At 36.2% G+C, this 18,680-nt stretch overlaps 1 protein-coding gene across 1 annotated transcript in view; it reads right to left on the bottom strand.

The window, feature by feature from the left end:
- Nucleotides 1-1,390: 1,390 nt before the first annotated feature.
- Nucleotides 1,391-18,680, bottom strand: part of MYOM2 (myomesin 2) — a 70,738-nt gene continuing 53,448 nt past the window's right edge. Inside the window, exons 28-36 of the mRNA XM_034060654.1 lie at nt 14,710-14,823; nt 13,274-13,361; nt 10,290-10,328; nt 9,515-9,620; nt 6,767-6,930; nt 6,405-6,441; nt 6,256-6,278; nt 5,353-5,408; nt 1,391-2,409 (exon numbers count right to left, since the gene is read on the bottom strand). Of these exons, the coding sequence (XP_033916545.1) occupies nt 2,092-2,409; nt 5,353-5,408; nt 6,256-6,278; nt 6,405-6,441; nt 6,767-6,930; nt 9,515-9,620; nt 10,290-10,328; nt 13,274-13,361; nt 14,710-14,823 (945 nt within the window). The 3' untranslated portion in view covers nt 1,391-2,091. The remainder of the gene's footprint in view (nt 2,410-5,352; nt 5,409-6,255; nt 6,279-6,404; nt 6,442-6,766; nt 6,931-9,514; nt 9,621-10,289; nt 10,329-13,273; nt 13,362-14,709; nt 14,824-18,680) is intronic.

The raw sequence follows: 18,680 nt of genomic DNA, 5'->3' as shown, positions 1-18,680 counted from the left end.
GTAGAAAAAATTTTCAAAAGCTGTTTATTTAAAATCAAAGCATCTTTTAATAAAGTGTGATTAAAGTTTGTTTCCTTTCCAGAGCTGGCCTGTTGTTTTTTATCATGACTAGTCACAGATATCAGTGAGTTTCAAAGGATCCTTGCAGTCTTGCCTCCTTAAGGTATTTGAAATTAGAGTGAATCCATTGTCATTATTATCTGTTCATTATCAGGTTCTTAAATAATCTACAGGACCACACCCTCCATCCCTCCTTCAATACTGAAAACTCATCTAAATTACAAGAAATGGAAAAGAACTTGTAAATCTAGCATTTAACATGTTTGTGTGAGAAGCAGGTTTCCTAGGTCTAGTCTCTTTTTCAGTTTACCTAGTCAGACTAGTGAAAAAAAAAAGGATAAATAGAAGCAGCATTTCCACATACAGAGAAGTCTGGGGATTAGTGCACTGCATTTGGTGTTAAGAGATACAGGTCCAAATCCCTGTGGATGGAGAGGAGGGGGAAGGGTAATGCTGCTTTCCTGTCTCACAGATGAGTGCTACAAGCTACTGTATCTGACAGCTTGTAAATTAGTTTCTCATTTCCTTTGTTTTTCATCTGTCTCAAAAATAAAACATTTTTTGAATCAAGTGAAGTATTTGTTTCCCAGACAAAACAATGGAAGGTCTATGTCACTTAGATGAGAAAAACAAAATGAAAAAAAAAAACCCTGAGATTAAGTAAATTTACTCTGAAACTGTTGGGGTTTTTTTTGTTTTGGTTTGGTTTTTTTTGGGGGGGTTGTCACTTTTTTTTTTCACTTACAGTCCCGATAGTTGTGCCAAACATTTTCATCCAGCTTGTCCAGTGAAGATCTTGCAGAGTGCAATTTCTCTTATCCAAGCACCCCTCTCTCCCACAGTGCTCTTTTTCCCACGCACTTATCCTAGAGACTAAGAGAAGTCACAAGAGAGGAGGACTGCATCTGGGATGTTTGTACCACCAGTGTTACTTACCATTAGAAGAACTCTGCTGGAAGCTGCTTAGCAAATTACAAAGGTTCATCTAGGTAGATAAATGAGATTCTCCTGAACAGGGAACCTGATCTGAAATAGCCAATGCCTCAAGCACTCATGTATTGTATGACAGATGATATGTGACTAATGTCACTGAAGCCCATTCTATCTAATCAATTAATGATAAACATATATAGAAATCTTTGCCTAGCAGGACATCAATTCACCAGTGGAAGAGTTCTGTTATTCATTTTGAATAGAGGAGAACCAAAGACATAATTATCTTAAGTTACTGAATTGTATACATGTATTTTGGTACCAGTTTAAGCTTGCATCTTGACCTGTATTGTAAAGAGTAAATTAACATCAGAATTGCCACCCAGTGACTGATTAACCATAATTTTCATTCTTTATTGAAAGCTGATAGTCTGCATGCTGCCAGCTGTGAAATTGTACAGTAAGTAATAATTAAACAATGAAAGAGAGTAAACAGAACTTATTAGATGTCATTTGGAGCAGCAAAGGTGGCTTTTAAAGTTTTATTATCACACAAAAAAAGAAAACCAACATACAGCCATGTGACCTATGCTACAACTATAAAACAGTATCACTACTAAAGAGGTGCTACCCAATAGACTTACAGGATCAGAGGCTTCAAAGCCAAAGGAATTGTGTGTCGAACAAAGCAGGAACTATTTCTGAATATTACCTAATTGCAGTTCTCTGCCTTTACTGATGGGACTTTTTTTCGCAGAGGGTGATTGGGTTGTTTGGGGTTTTTTGCAGAGGGTTGGGGAGGGTGGAAATGGAGTTTTACTGTAGGTTTGTGCAACTTGTCTTTGCGTGTGGTAACCTCTGGCAGGCTTTTTACTATTTGTAAGTCACAGCCTATTACATGGATTCAAAATGAATTGTTGCAAATGTGTACAGCACCACAGCACAGCTACCTCCTAAAGCAAACTCTTAGAAGCTTAGTTTCCATCTGGACGTTACCAAGAAGTTATGTGAAGGAATACCTCAACTAGAGCTCATGTATTCCATTTTGTTTGTCAAACATAGCATCAAGCTTTTCTTCATACTGGCTGTTGCCTTGTCCTAAGGTTGGAGGACTTCCTCTGATGGTGGTATTGGGCTGGGTTTAGCAAGCTGGCCAGGTTTAATTTCAGGCATTTTTTCACCATGTCTGTACACACTTATAGTGACATCTACTTTTTCCCCACCATACTTGTTCTTAACATGGATGCTATATTTGCCTGAATCTTCTGAGGTCACTCCCTTGATTGTTAAACTGGCATATTTCCCTTGTTCCAGTGAGAAAGCATAGTGCTCATTAAGTTCAAAGACCTTGTCATTCTTGAACCAAGTCACTTCAGGATCGGGATTTCCAAATACAGTACAGGTCAGATTCAGCGTCTGAAGGAGGAAAAATGAAGTTATTTTAAGGATCAGTTAGATTTGTTTAACCAGAATATTCTCAATATTGCTTTCAGGCACTTCTTATTCCTAGTTCATTAAAGTAAGCCAGGTATCATATTCCTGAAGACTGAAAATTAGAGGGTTTAATATTTCTTTCTTTTCTTTTTTTTTTTTTTATTCAGTCTTTCCACCATTTTAGCAGTGACTGTAATGCAGTAATAGCCTCAAGCTAACATTGTCTGAGGATGGTAAGTTGGACTGTCATTGCAGTCCTGCCTGCAGAAGACTCCTGACAACCCATTAGTCCCACATGAGCTTCAGGCAATGATAGGTTTAAAAACATCCCTGATGTTTCTCTGTACACAACAGGGAGGAGAACTGAGGGAATCTTTTTTGACCAAGGCTTCCTGAGGTTATTGCTTGAGATGATTAAAAATAAATCACTTAAAAACAGAGTACACAACGTGAATCATTGGACATTGACTCCAGTGCAGCTACTGGTAAAATGGAAATACATCAGAAAGAATAAATAATACATGTAAGTTATAAAAATGTTCATGTTTAGTGAGAGAATAGCTGAAATGACCTATTAGTCCATCCTGGTATTTCACGTATTTTCCAAGGACTGAACTGAGATTGAAGAAGCCCCTAAAATTTTCATGGTTGTTCTTCCAAATTTTTATACAGTTACTACTGAATCCCACTTTGACCTCCAGACAGCAATGACAGAATAAATAAAAGAACCATTTGAAAAGCTGCACTGATTAGTGCCTACTTTGTCCACCTTTGCTTGAAACTCATTCTGCCCAAAATTCTGTCCTAAAAAATTAAAGTCACCTTAAGAATTTCACATATGCACCATTGTGTTAGGGAAAAAAAAAAAAAGACAAAAAAACCCCACCCCAACCAAAAAGCCAAAACCAAAGAAAAATACCGCAAGCAATTAGTAATCCAAAACTGATAGTTTCTACCAGAATGCATTCTTATATTCTCTCCCCTCCATATTCCCCTTTAGGTTTCTCCAAATCCTGACCCAGAGGGACAGAGGAAGTCCATCTGTGTGCATACAGGCATGCTTCCACGTGATATTTTTCTTGAATGATAATGACTGAATAGTTGTGATGTAACTCAGAGGGAAAAATGAAACAAAAAGACATTCTGAGTGATCAAAAAATTTGTATATTCACATACAGAAGCAGCCTTGCATACAACATGCCTCCAAGGTCAGAGGGGAACGTTGAAGGAAGATTTACCTGCTCTGGTTACAACCTACAACGTAGTGACAGCATAAGTGTGTGAGTGCTCTTAAAGAAATTATATCATATAAAGTTAACTAATAGTCCATAGGAACTAGCCTTACAATAAAATATTTAAAGGTTTAATAATGCAAACATGAAAATAAAATTTTGGGAAATCATACTAATGACTAATAGCATGAGTTTAAATCTTACTGTCCTTTCTGTAACTCAGGACACATTTCATGACTATTGCCCCTTCAAAGTGACTTCATTTGAAAGCAATTAATAATTAATAATAATTAATCAAGTCTTAATATGTTAATATTAAAATCTTACCAGAGAAAAGATATATTCTACAGTCAGATAATTTTGGGCTTGTTCTAATTTATTAAATTATAGATGTGACCTAAAATCATTTATAATCTCTTAAGAAGCACTAATAAAGCTTTGTGTCCATATACTTGTTTAGTTATACCATTCCATTGCACGAAGAATACTCTCTTTTTTTTTCTTTTTTAAATTTTATACTTACTTTTCACACTTGTACTTACACAGCTCTTGCAGGGTACCTGCTAGCATTTAATTTAAAGCTGATTTTAGTCTCACTTCCTTGTGATCTGTTCCTTTCTGCTTGATTGCAAGAATCAGAGATTTTCTCTTCACATTATTTAATTTTTAATACTCTATCACTAAGTCTCCTTCGAAGACTTCTGACTCTGAACTTTGTAACATTTTTTTAATTTAAAGTTGTAGTTTTTTAAGGTATGACTGTACAAGGAAACTGCAGCTAGTGTGTGCATGTAGTCAGGGGTGACTCCACTGAGCTGTTTACTTACAGTTAGGCTGTTTAAAGATGTTGGTTGCAGAGTGCGTTACACATAACCTCCTAAAAGACTAGCTCTCTGCTTTCTTTCTGTAAGGTGCCTCTGTCTACCACAATAAGAGGTCCCCCATGTAAACCAGTACTAGAGACAAAGGAAGGAATGAACCAAAAGGAGTATCATCTTTGTATGGTCCAGAGTTGAACACCTTCAGCATCCAGTGTAAGGTCCATATGTTCCCTGTCATCCTAAAATGACTGCTCCTGACTATCCAGAAAATGGCCAAGTACATGAGAGTTGGAAGAACTGTGTGAAACCTCTTACTCTGGAGCTAAGAATTTCCATACAGAGCAATACAGCTGTAGTATCTGAAGACTCACTTCATACAAGAGAGGTAAACAGCCTGATGAACATGCTTTTGATAGCCAGCAGATGGTAAGAGTCACATTGGCTCATGAGTGGATCTGCTGTAGTCTGTTGGAATGAAAGTCCATCTAGCTCTTTTAGAGGTCAAAAGCAACTGCTTAAGGCAGTCCACAAAAATACAAAGGCTAAATAGCAAGATCCTATTCCCGGTATACCTTCCTGCATTCCACATATTGGTGACTTTCAAACTTGTTGTAAGACTGATTCCTCCTGAGGCCGACCTTGCTTGCCTAAGATCTGAATTGAGCTGTGCTTCCTCTCACTGCACAGACAGCTTATAGTACCCTTGCTTCCTTAGAATTTGCTTTGTCTTAATTAAATGATTACTATTACATGGTTTAAATTATCTTCCTTTTCTTTCAGCTTCTATGAAATCATTTGCATTCCCTCCCCTTTTACCATAAAAGCAAACTTCTCACCAGTCAGCATGATTCTTTGACAAAAACTCTCCTTACCTTCCCATCCATTATAGTAACGACATCAGGCAAACCACCAATGACTTTACCACGATCTAGGAGTTAAAGAAAAATATATGGGCCATGTAAGGTTTAGGACTCAAAATTATTCATTTCTTACTGATTTTATGACTTAGCATCATATTAGTCATAACTTTTGTTGAAACGTATCTTTTAAAAAAACTAGTTCCTGGATGATTAAATGTATAAAACCACAACTTTTGTGATATTTTGTGTTATTTCTTCTTATTGCGTTTTATAGTCGCCTTTTTTTTTTAACTGAGATTGTGCTATAGCATTCTAACCTAATACACATAACAACCTTGAAGCTACTGCTGAGCTTGACAGTTTGTGCTTTAGGCACAGAGCAAAGCTAGGAAGATGTTTTTAGCATCTTGATGATATCTAAGATTGAAGGAAAATTTGTTCTGCCATTCTCTTTGTGGACAGAAGCATCTTGTTATTACTAGGGGAATTGATATCAAAGTACCAGAATTCCTAAAGCCCTTAACAGTAATAAGGTTCCCTACTGTGTGTCTCTCAGCAAGCACTGCCCAACAGGCATTAGCAGCTAATTTTTTACTTGATAGGTAGATCAAAATATTCAATATCAACAGCAGCTTTCAGAGTCAACACCTCCTTATAGCTTATAGTTCACAAACATATGCAGATACAAGAAGATACAATGAAGGTTTTCAAAATGTTTAAAAATTTAGTGGTTTGCCATTGGAATAAAAACCAAATAAATCCACAAATTAGTATTATTGCAGTTTTATATGCCAACAGAGGATTTCTGCAGCCACAGAACTCTGAAAGCTATGGCAGCATATGATGATGGATGCCTTAAAGAGAACACTTATCTAGATTGTAGAGCACTTTTGATAAAATGTAAAATAAACTTACTCTTCTCAGCAAAAGCAGCTGCCCTAAAATTGTTGAGGAAGAGGAAAAGAAATAATTACTGTTATTAATAAAATTATTAATGAATTTTTTTTTCTGTAAGTAAAGACACTGTTGCTACAGCATTAAAATGCAACAGATGTAGCACTTACTTGAGTCGCTGGAATTCTGCAAATGCATCATCAAAAGCTGTAACAAAACAATTGAGAGAGTTTTGTCCATTAACATAACTTGTATTTGGGGCTCAGTATAAATGTTTAAACAGATATCCATGTTAAAGCTCTTTTAAAATCCATACAGGTTACATAGTAGCAAAATGGAAAAACAAGCTCCTGAAGCCCCATGCCATTTGTGGTGGAAACAGATAAAAAACTATCATAACTGTTATGCAACTAAACTACAACTGGTTCTGACCAAAGGCTTTCTGGTTTTGCCATCATTCCTCGCATTCTTGTCAGTAAATTCTGTTTAATCCACAGAAAGTCACCATAGAAGTATGGTCTTCTAAATATACCTTGTCCAGACAGATCAAGTGTACGTTTGTAGGATTCCTTGCTGCCAAAGATCTCAATGGTATAGTTCCCTTTATCCTTTTCAGTGGGTTCACGTATCTGCAGCCAAGCAACATTCTCTCCACCTCCAATCTTCATCTTCTCACTAGAAGAAATCTTAGATCCCCTAGAAAAAAATAGAAATGTTTATGAACATTCTTCTAATATATATATTCTCCATAAGAGATCATTTGTAAGTTACAAAGAATAGCATCCCATTCCTCATCTACAGATAAACAGCAACTAACAGGAGCAATTTCCCAGAAGATTTGTTTCTTTCATGTAGGGGTATAAAACACTTTGGAAGACTAGCTTTAGCTTAAATGCCAAAGATTAATTTATTCACCTTCTTCCCATTACCCTTCTCTTCAGATATACAATCAGCTTTGTTTATATCTTACTGCACATACATGTAAGTATGGGAAAATGTTGCATAAATTTAGAGTTCTGTATATTTCATACACATTAACATAGAATACATCAGAGTAGCAAAGTAGAAGCAAATAATCTTTTCTGATGAGAAAAAAAATCTTTACCTTCCATTAAATTAAAAACTTAAGAAAACAAAATATTTGCATAGAATGTATTGCTGTTGCATCAAGTCAAAATACAACTTTGGTGGATTTTTCAAGAGCAAGATGCAAATTTTCTAACTGAATTAATAAATAGGTCTTTAAAAAGAATGGCATTATATTGACTTATCCCTTTCTCAGCTAAGAATATAAGACATGCCCTACTGATTCAGATCAGGGGTTCTTCTGGTCCATGATCTGTCATGTAGAGTGGAAATAGAAGAAGCTATTTAATGAGAGCATGCAAAGCAGGACACTTTTAATGCTTTGAAGAAAAGTTCTCTTCCACTCACTAACTAAAGACATATTTCTTTTATCCTTCCTCCCCAAGCATCTTAACTGGAATTTTTAATAGATGAAGTCAGCATTAGCTTCCCTTTGATCGCTTTTTTTATTTGTCCAGACAGGGCTGATTTGGCTTCATAGCAAAAGTGACTTTGATGGGGAGAAGAATTTTCACTATTTCTCCTTCTGCAAGATGACTGTATTGAGTTTACAGTACCAAATTAGATACCTGGAGAGAAACTAGTATCTTAGAAAATACTAAACATAATATTCCCCAATGTGCCTTGAGAGGATGATGCATGCTGGCTTTAGGACTTGTATTATGTTCCCTGCTATGCAGTGTGTTGGATAATTCAAAACAAGCTAGAAATCTGCATGCTGTGTTACATGATGTGTGGATAATGATAAAAAAACATGAATTGGCTAGCCTTTCATTTAAAAATAAATTAAATAAAAAGTTGCATAGAACCCCTTTTAAAAGACCAGGGAAGTCTGGAGATATTGGGGGTACTTGTTTGATTTGTTTGTTTTAGTCTTTGTTTTAGCTTTAGTAACTCTGTCTTGTAATCATTGTATTCAAGGAAGGACTGAAATTTCATTGGTTCACAATTTGCATTGAATGATATTCAAAATCACCTCAAGGGAGGTGACTGTATGTAAATATAAATACTCACACTGATATTTCCAGATAAGCTGTGTAGCATTCTCTGGTTTTATATTTCCATGAAACAGATGATGGCATGATCTAAGTCACTTTAAAAACTTAAGCAGATACGGTAAAAGGAAGATTTACTGAAAAAACAAGAAGAACGTACTGAATACAAAGCCAGAGTTACGAGTACAGCTGCACATCCTTTCAGAAGTGCACTCAAGTTCCCTGAACCTGATGATCAGTGACACTTTTCTTGTGTTCCTGCTTTCATAGAAATTAAGCGCTGTATAGCATTGCAAAACTAGAACAGGCTGACAAACCAGTCTCTTCCTTGTCCAAGTCAAACCGGTTCACTGTGTGTCATCTTTGTATGTCATCAAGGAATGTGATAGTTGAAGATACTGGAAGAGATTTTAAATCCTTCCAAACCTTAAATACAGTTTCAAACAAACGAGGGCCTGACATAGCTAAGCATTTGAACACACATTTACCTGTAAATACACAGATGAGCAGAGTGTTTCTAAAGTCAAAGATTAATTAATATTTGGTGGACAAATATTGTGAACTTTAAAGTTCATTTCTGGTTGTATTCTCAGCTCAGAGGGCTATTCTCAAAGTATTTTGTGCCCCACTGAATATTTTTTCGAAAAGGAACAGAATTAAGATATTTTGTATATATCTTAATTAAGATATTTTGTGTTACTTAAGAATGTATCAGTTTGGGGAAAAATGTCCTTTCCTAATAGAGGCTTTTAGTAAACTGTGAGAGCAGGTTTTTGGTATTCACCTAGTACCGGAGGAGAACTTAGTCCATTTAAAGAAAATGGCAGCATAGAAAACTATGCTCAAATAGATTGCTATCTTTGAACCAAACAGATAATATAGTGGACAACAAAAAATATCATGTTTAATAAGAGGCTGGAATACTGTAAATTCTTTTTTTTTCTGGATACTACCATCTTCCTGATAGGTGTCTGTTGGCTGTCTGTTAATATTTGGCTGTTAATATTGGCTGTCTGTTAATATTTATTTTTCTGCATGTACTATCTATGTGAAAAGAGAAGGGACACAAAAAATTCATTAATGTGATCTACTTACTAAATAAATGGCACACAACAGTAAATAATATAAATAAAAACAGTAAAATTGCATAAAGATTGATATTTTTTCTCATATAAAATTGAAAAAATATTCTCATGTACCCATGAGACCAGCTGATTTTCATTTCTTCATTGTAGTACTTCAAGAAACACTGTAGCGTTATTCCTTCATCAGTGCAAAGGATCTTCAGTGGAGAGGCTGACTTACCTATGTGAAATAGGATATATACAGATCAAACAGGATAGTGGAATGAACAGGAGAAGTCAAATGGAATACTTGCACTGTCAAGTCAAAAAACTGAAAATAAAAATCTGGGCCATGATTCTCAACTACTTCAAAGAGACAATTGTACGTGCCTCTCAAAGGAGATCTGCTGGTTTATATCATGTGAAAGTTCAGTATAAGTTTATGGTTTTATTGTAATTTACAAGCATTATGACTAGCAAGATCTGTTGTGAAATAAGCTAGTCATGTAATTACCATGAAACTTCAGTGTCATGATTCCAACTGCACAAAAATTTTCCTGTGCAGCTCCTGTTCTTTCAGTGGAATGCCACCCACCTTCTCAATGGGAGCAGGATCAGCATCTCATTCTTTCTATATCAAGGTTCACCTACTTATGGGAAGAAAATTACTGCTACAGCACTGTCACAGTATTTAAATCAAACAATCCAGGTGGAATAATACGTTGTTCCCTTTTAATAGTGTCGATTAGCAAGGTCAACTGCTAATTCAGAAACTTAATAACATGTACGTAATAATATAAGCATCATGACTTTCAGAGATTTCCCACTTATAATAAAAATTGTCTGCCTCAGGCTCAGGTGACTTTAACATTAAAGACCCACAAGGAAATCTAAGACAACATTTACTTACCACTGACTTCACTCAGTGCCAGAATTATATCATCATACACTGAAGAGAAAAAAAAAAAAAAGAAAATGCACCATCAAAATTCAATGAGAACATAGTTTTGTTATGTAAAATTTAATAAAAGAAACAGGAAATGTGCACGTCCTTAGGTAAAGAAAACCATTAAAATTGCAACAGGTGTATGGGACAAATTAGAGACTGGGTACAGCATATGAATTCTGTGCTGCGTCACTCAGTATCTGCACTGTTTGTGGAGATAGCTGACTGCTATCAAGTCTTTCTCTTTCTCTTTGCATGCCTCAGGCCAGAAACAATAAAAGGTCATTAAAACTGGATAGCTCCTATTCAAAGGACAGTAGAGGGGAAAGAGAAATTATGACATTCTAGGTGAAAATAGTTTTCACCTGATCCCTGTAAGACAGCATTTGACAAATGTAAACCCTTTAACAGCAAATGAAAAAAATATCATATTAAGCTTTTGCAATATCACACAGCTGATGGGCTTGCAGGAGGGGAGAACCCTGGAGACAGGGGTAGAAAAGCAAGGGAACTCTTTCACAGCAGAAGAATTCTATTCAATGTCGCTGTGTAAAATGGAAAGAGAGAAAAAGAAAGAAGTGCCATAATCTGAAGAATACATATTCAAGGCTGAAGAATTTTTATAAATAGGGGCAAGAGTGAAATGCATGAAGTTCAGAAAATGTTACTTGTATATTTTGTCTGTACTGCTACCTATCTGAACGTTATTTATCTTTCTTAAAATAAATAGTGATTCAATTCTGTAACCCTCTGCAAACCCCAGTATGCTTCTACTGGCATATTATCATGAGGACATGAATTGCATACTATATATACATTACATTATAGGTGTCTGTGAAAGTGGGGTTATATTACTTATGCTGTCTAAATTGTAGTTTTTGCTGAAAGAATAATGGGCAGAATTTATACAGAGGAAAAACACCTGAAAGACTATCAAGTGATGACACAGCCTTCTGAGGATAAGGCTGAGTTCTTAACCTGTAAAACCACAGGTTAAGAACTCGGTCTGATATTCATCTTTTCCTCTTATTTAAGGTATATCCCCAATCTCCTAAAAAGTATGTGAAGATCTTTGGTAAACTGAGCTAATATTAAAACATGTCTTTCTCCCCCTATTGGGACTCAGCAAAAAAATATTAATTACTTAAGTCAAATGTTTGTATGCAGGTGAGATGTAATAAGTTTCATTTTGGACTAGTTAGTGGGACCTAAGCAAAGAAGCAAAGCTGAATAAAAATCATTTATGTTGGCTACAGATTGGTCTTTGTTATAGACTCAGAAGTAAACTAATTTTAGCTAGACATAGAAATACAGTAGAACACTGTAATATCTGATAACATATTGAATGTTATTTAAATTACTATCATTGGTATATTTTAGACTAGATTATCTTACCTTTATTTGCATTTGTCTTCATTTGAATGTCAATACATACTGAGCTTAAACTAACCAGCTCCATAAAATATGCAGTCTTCCAAGGCCCTGTTCATTTTAATCTTTTCTGCTTATTTTTTACATATCAAGGTTAATTCCATCATTTAGGAGACCCACTGTTTGATTTAACACCACAGGTTTTGTGGGTTTGCTGGCTGACATTCTCAAAGCCTTCTGGGCCTACAGAATTAGGCACTGAATTCTCTAAATAGTAATTTCTCAATATGGCAAGACTACATTTCCGGCATAGCACAGTCTTGCCATAGTGGAAGTATAGATTCTGGAACCTAGAAGGACCCCTGACCATAAGATGGAGAACTGCCATTCTTTTTATTTATTCCAGTGGTCGGGATATCCCTTACTTGAAAATCCATAGATTAAAGGAATGATATCTATATATATCAAAGGACAGGAAGAGAGGAAGTGGTTAATGACTATGTCTTGAATAGTGTGGGACCTGAGCATGGCATAAATGGTATGGAATAAAGGATGGAGATGGTAGTTTTGACTGAGAGTTAGTTTTCTTCATAGCAGCCTATATGCTGTTGTGTTTTGGATTTGTGGCTAAAACAGTATGGATGACACAGTGATGTTTTTGTTATTGCTGAGCAGTGCTTACACAGAGTCAAGGCCTTTTCTGCTCTCACCCTCTCCACCAGTGAGCAAGCTGGGGGTGCACAAGATTTTGGGTGGGGACACAGCCAGGACAGCTGATCTCAGCTGACCGCAAGGGATATCCCAGACCATGTGGCGTCATGTTCAGCAATAAAAGCTGGGGGAAGGAGGAAGACAGAGGGATGTTCAGACTGATAATATTTCAGCTTCTCAAGTAACTGTTATGCATGATGGAGCCCTGCTTTCCTGGAAATTGCTGAACACCAGCCTGACAATGGGAAACAGTGAATGAATTTCTTGGTTTGCTTTTCTTGTGTGTGTGGTTTTTGCTTTACCCATTAAAATGTCTTTATCTCAACCCATGAGATTTCCTCTTCCAGTCCTCTCCCACATCCCATTAATGAGGTAGAGGGGAGAAGGGTAAGTTCGGGGGGGAGGAAGAGGATGAGAAAGTGGTTGTGTAGGGCTGAGCTGCTGTGGAGTTAACTCACAAAACAGCTTTAGGATTTTACAATCAAAACAACTCTCAGTCCCCACTGACAGTCCCATATCAACATATTGAGCACTTTGGTGCTTTAGGGGTTCTTGTAGACATTAAAGCTTAAAAAAATCTGAAAGAGAGTTCTCTACAAAAGATCTCACATAAAAGGGGGCATGTGTTTTATTAGAAACTTACTTCATTTCTTGCTTGTTAGAGTGCTAGAGATTAATCATTACAGTGCCCAGTGTCTCCTTTCCTAAACTGGTGATATGCATTTCAGGCCTCCATAACATATGAAGAGAACTGAAACTCAAAGCATCCCAAAAATAATTTGCTAACTTGCTTTTTGCAAGGATAGACCTTTGACACCTCTTGGAAACATGTGATCATTATTTCAATATAGTAAACTGAATGTTACCTTTTCCTGATAATTCAAGAGTAGATACATCGTGACCTCTATCATCTGATAGTGTTGCCTTATAAACTCCTTCGTCTTTGCGAGACAGCTACAAGGAAAATACAAGATGTTTACTGACAAACTTGATTATAGTACAACATTTGCTCAACCCCTGCATGATTTCCTAAACTAAAAAACATACACTGTACTGAATTCTGGCTAAATAATCTTATCAGAGATTAGACAGAAACTGCTTCTTTATGGACCTGCATTTAGTTTTTAAGCCTAAAACATATTCTGATTTCAGTTCAATTGCCTCAAGAAACTATGTTTTTTCTCTTGTTCCAGAAAGACAAACAGGATTGATCCTGGTCCATAGCAACTAAAAGTAGTATAGTAAGATGTAACAGAGGACAACTTTAACCAACACAAACTTTAGAAATGCAATTTTTCTTTAACCAAAACTATTACTTTTTTCAATCAATCTACGTAAAGCATAACAGATTTATACCCTTGAGTTGTCCAAATATCATCTTAGTAGCTTTCATTCAAGCAGCAACTGTAGTAAAATCATACGTATGTTAAGTAAAGAATTCATTACCCTTGAAAAGCTCTCATTCTAAAATCTAACACCATGATACTGTGTTTAAGGCAGTAGGAGGTTTTGGTTTAGGTTGTTTTATCTTAATTTATTTTAAAACCTGAAGGAAAATACATGGCATTACATATTACATATAGTTTGGAACTTGTCTAATTGAGTTTTAGACTTACACAAATCTATAAGCATGTAAATCATAGTAGGAACATCATGTAATTGAATGACAAATAACAAGAGCAATTCAAGACAAGAGGAAAACTTCTTCCCCCTAGAAGGTCTGCTCAAGAAAAATGAAACCACTGGAAAATCAGTGTCCATTTGCAGGTGAAATGAAGGAAAAATATTAGAATAATAAGAAACTAATAAATAAAATAAATATATCAATTAAATGGAATGTACACTAAGCAGAAAATTTCAGTCCAGGGAGGTGTTGGACTTTGAAGGCAGCAATTATGCAAGGTAAGGCTTCAGAAACCTAACAAGTCAGGTTATCCTGTTTGCATAAAGATAAATCTTAAATAGGCATACCTTAATCCCATTTATTTGGGTCAATAAAACTGAAACACTGTCAGAACTAAGGTGCTTTAACAAACTGAAAAATTAAAGAGCAATAAGAAAGAATGAGATAGAGTTCACCTAACGACACTGAAGCAACTTAAGCATGAACTGTCTGAGCTGGTAACAAAAATAGATACTCTTTCACTAGCATTAGTTACTTACCAGATAATTGAAGGATAGCAAATATGCTTTTTCTTAAAATAGTTCACAGAAATCATGATAACAGGTTTAGTGCTCTGCCTGGCAAACCTATAGCATGTCAAGCAGAAACTATCAATTCTAACAGTAGGTGATACTGTACCCCGGGAATACTGAGGTGACATTCTTCCTTCTGCAGATCAGGCACTTCATCAACATCAATCCCAGAACCATCCTTATACCACTTGAAAACAGTCTCCTTCTTCGTGTTTGCAACCTGTACAACAGAAAAGGCACATAAACCTGACTATGCACTAAAGAAGGGTATCACTCTGTATGTAGTCACAAAGGTACTTTCAACAGAAAACAGTGGGTTTTTTTAACATCAAATAAGTCTAAAAAAAACCCAATTTCAACAGAGCCCTACTAAACAAATCATAGTTCTACAGTATTTATTTGCAGGACAGAACTGGTCAGAAGTATGCAGCTTACAGATCCACAGCCCTGTTAAATCCTTAAAGGCAATCATAGAATCACAGAATGGTTAAGGTTGGAAAGGGCCTTAAGATCATCTAGTTCCAACCCCCCTTCCATAGGCAGGGATGCCTCACAGTAAACCATGTCACTCAAGGCTCTGTTCAGCCTGGCCTTGGACACTGCCAGGGATGGACCATTTACCACTTCTTTGAGCAACCTGTTCCAGTGCCTCACCACCCTCACAGTAAAGAACCTCTTCTTTATATCTAACCAGAACTTCCCCTGTTTAAGTTTAAACACATTACCCCTTGTCCTATCAATCCTGTCAATCTCTCTTCTCTTAAAGGTTTTTGCACTCTGATTGTGGTTTGTCTAGAAATATCTGTAAGAAGTATCTTTGAAATTAGAGTTCCTAAACTCTCTCTACCTTTTTCTGTTTGAATGTGTCTCTAGAGGGCTGTGTACAGAATTTACTCCTATCTTAGAGAGTCTTCAGCTAATTTGCAGATTTATCCCAGCTATCTAGCAATGTCTTTCAGGGCTAAACTGCAGAAAGTATCTGGAATTACTATTCTGAAAACATTTCAGACTTCAAAATTGCAAGCTGCACCAGAAATCCTCCTTTTTTACTACATTCTATAATATGGGAAGTACAAACATTTGAGGGATCCTACAAACTGCAGTCTCTCCCAACACAAAGGGGCTTTAATAATGCAGTGAAAATGCAGAGAAGTTGCTTGAAAGCCAGGATTTTGCTATAGTAGCAGCAGCTCATCTAAGCACTGCATAAATAGACTACAGCTATACCTAAAGTACTGCTCTAATTTTGAAAAACACATTTTATATTGGTGTCGCTTAAAATAGAGCTGATTGAATGACCTCAAACTGTGAATTCAAATAAATTAAAAGCCCAGTTCTTCCTAGAAACCTTGGCAATATTTATATTATTTTTCTCCCTTTCTGAAACACTATGGTTTATTTGACATCACTATCTCCATGCCCTTCAAAAATCACAAAAATATGATGGCATTTCTGTCTGTAGCCTGAATTCTCAGTGAGCATGGCTTTGGTAGAAGGACAAAGCTGGCAGTACATTTCTCAGTCCCCAGGCAGTTGCTTTAAAAAGCCTCCTTAAAAAAGAACTGAACAAATGTATAGAGGGCAGCCCAGGAGTTAATACAGATCTTAAATAGTTTCCAAGTGGCCTGCTTGGAGGAAAAAGGATGCACCAGTTTCTAACGCTTCCACATTAGAGAAGTCATTCCATAGGTGAACAGCTCTATGAAAGCTCTCTATAGAGGTGACAAGACAAATAGGAGGGCCACCTATACTCTTTCCTAGACATCTCTAGAAAACCTGCTTAAATTAATTACATATATTGCTGCTTAATAAGCAGTGTGGTTGCTATGGACCTCTGACAAAGTATTTGGGATCACAACCTGGCCCAAAGCAATGCCTTGGTTGAGAAAAAGAGAGCAGTGTTTTACATTTACCAGTAACTAAAAGTGACTATTCCTGTGGTCATATGACAGCGGTGGCAATTTTATTTGAACAAAGCCTGAAGGAACAAGCCTTTAACGCTTTTCAACATTTTTTCATCAAAGACTGTTAGCACTCCATCTGACAATAAACAGACTGAGTTTCAGACACATGCAGTTTGCAGTGCCAAAGTTATTTCATGTTGACATTTGCTATGAAAAGTTCCTTTTTTCACTATTTAGACACACATCAAAAATCTTGCTTTTAGCAGACACAGTACAAATAAGGGTCAGAGTTATGCAAGAGCAGGTAGCTTCTGAATGTTATGCAATTTAGAAATACTTAAGGTAAAGTTATAATAGATACTGCCATATGAAGAAAGATAAATACACAATAAAAAGCAACCACCATCAGATTATCATTCAGATGGACAAACATGTTCTACTAGCATGCAGGGGCTACAATATCGAGAACAAGGCCATCAATTTCAGCTGATTCAGAATCAAATGCTAAGTCAATCAAAAGTCCATCAGGTCCAATCACATAGAAAATAAGCAGTACGTGAAGTGATGCATATTACTTTTAGTATACTCTTTGTTCATCATTATTTTTATGGACCTTGATCATACAGTCAGACCTCTACCTTACACAAGCTTCCAGTTGCCCTGGCTTCCTAACTCCCCTGTTTCATGCCATGGCCTTTGAGAAAGTCAAGGAAAAAAGCCTTTTGTAGGTACTTCTTTCACATTATCCCAGGCTCTTTCAAGAGGTAAAAACACCTTCTGTGCACAGGAGTGCTAAAGAGAGCGTAGAAGAGACCAGGCCAAGTGCTATGAATATGGCTTGGGGAGGTAGATGTTTTTGTTACCATAGAAATAGCCCAGGGCAGCCACACTTCTAACTTGAATGTCAGGTGTCTGAAGTTCATAGGACAAATGCAGGCTTTATTTTTCAAACACTTCTTATGTGCAAATATCAGCCATAAACAGGCATAACTGTACCATGTGAACCTAACAGCTAGTCACATATTAACAGTAACAAACATTATAAGGGCAATAGAATAGTTAAAATGATGAGTGTGCAAACAGCCCACATCCTAGATTTCATTTACATAAAATGTTCTGACCTTATGAACAAAAAGTACACTGGTGAAAAGCATATAAACAGACACTCAGCTTTTCAGTTTCAGTTGTATAAACAGGCTCGACAGTCAATGAAAAGGATAATTTCAGATTAATTTGTAGAGAATTAACACTAGTGTAACTGATTCAGCAACATTTAATTCCCCATGTGAATGAAAGAATAAGCAGGGTTCATGCCTGAAGCAAATCATGTCGAAATTATAAAGTACTCCAGCTATATAGCCTCATACCAGCAAAGGCACCATGTTAACTAATGAGTGTTGAGCCCTAAAATGGGGGCAGGCAGAATGGCAGATTCACCACCCCGGTCAGTTCTGCAGGGAATAAGCTGAGGTTAAAGGTCTCCTAATTAGTGATCAGGAAAAAAAAGAAGGAAAAAAATCCCACAAATGTGCATGCAAATTGTTCATAATGAATGACTCAAGTTAGTCTAATTAAAAGCCAAAAACTTATTCAAAAGAAGGGGAGAAAATTAACACAAAAGAGCCGGTATTACAGGAAAAGGCAACAAAGAGGAGTCTGATGCATGTTGAATTCAATTAACTCAGTTACTCAGGCCTCTAATTAGTCACTCTAGAAGAGCAAAAAAAAATTACAATATATCAGTTTATAATGGTACAAGATGTTAACAGCAGAAGTTACTCTGAATTCCATGCACATTCGTTAAGATTCAAAAGTCATTAGTCAAACGTAATACAAATAATGTTTTATAACTTTAATTCTAGAAGCCTTTTTGCATGTTTGGTTCTAGCTGATTAAATAAAAGATGTTTTTGGAGAGAAACCTCCAAATAAGAAAACAGTGAGGAAAGAGTTTGAACCCTATTTTTTGTGGCAATTTTTTGAGGGAGGAAGAAGGACCATTAGAGGATGATTTGATTTAATTTTTAATTTTTTTATAGCTCACAATTGTAATGAATGCTTAGATCACCTAACACATTTATTAATATCCTGGGGATTTTTTGTTGTTTTAATGAATACTACTGCTGAATAGTAATTGGAATGATTTCAAATATTTCTAAATAATAAAAAGTTTC

Source organism: Melopsittacus undulatus, chromosome 3 (genome assembly GCF_012275295.1).
Source record: "Melopsittacus undulatus isolate bMelUnd1 chromosome 3, bMelUnd1.mat.Z, whole genome shotgun sequence".
NCBI lineage: Eukaryota > Metazoa > Chordata > Aves > Psittaciformes > Psittaculidae > Melopsittacus > Melopsittacus undulatus.
This window is presented reverse-complemented; position numbering and strand designations above follow the sequence as displayed.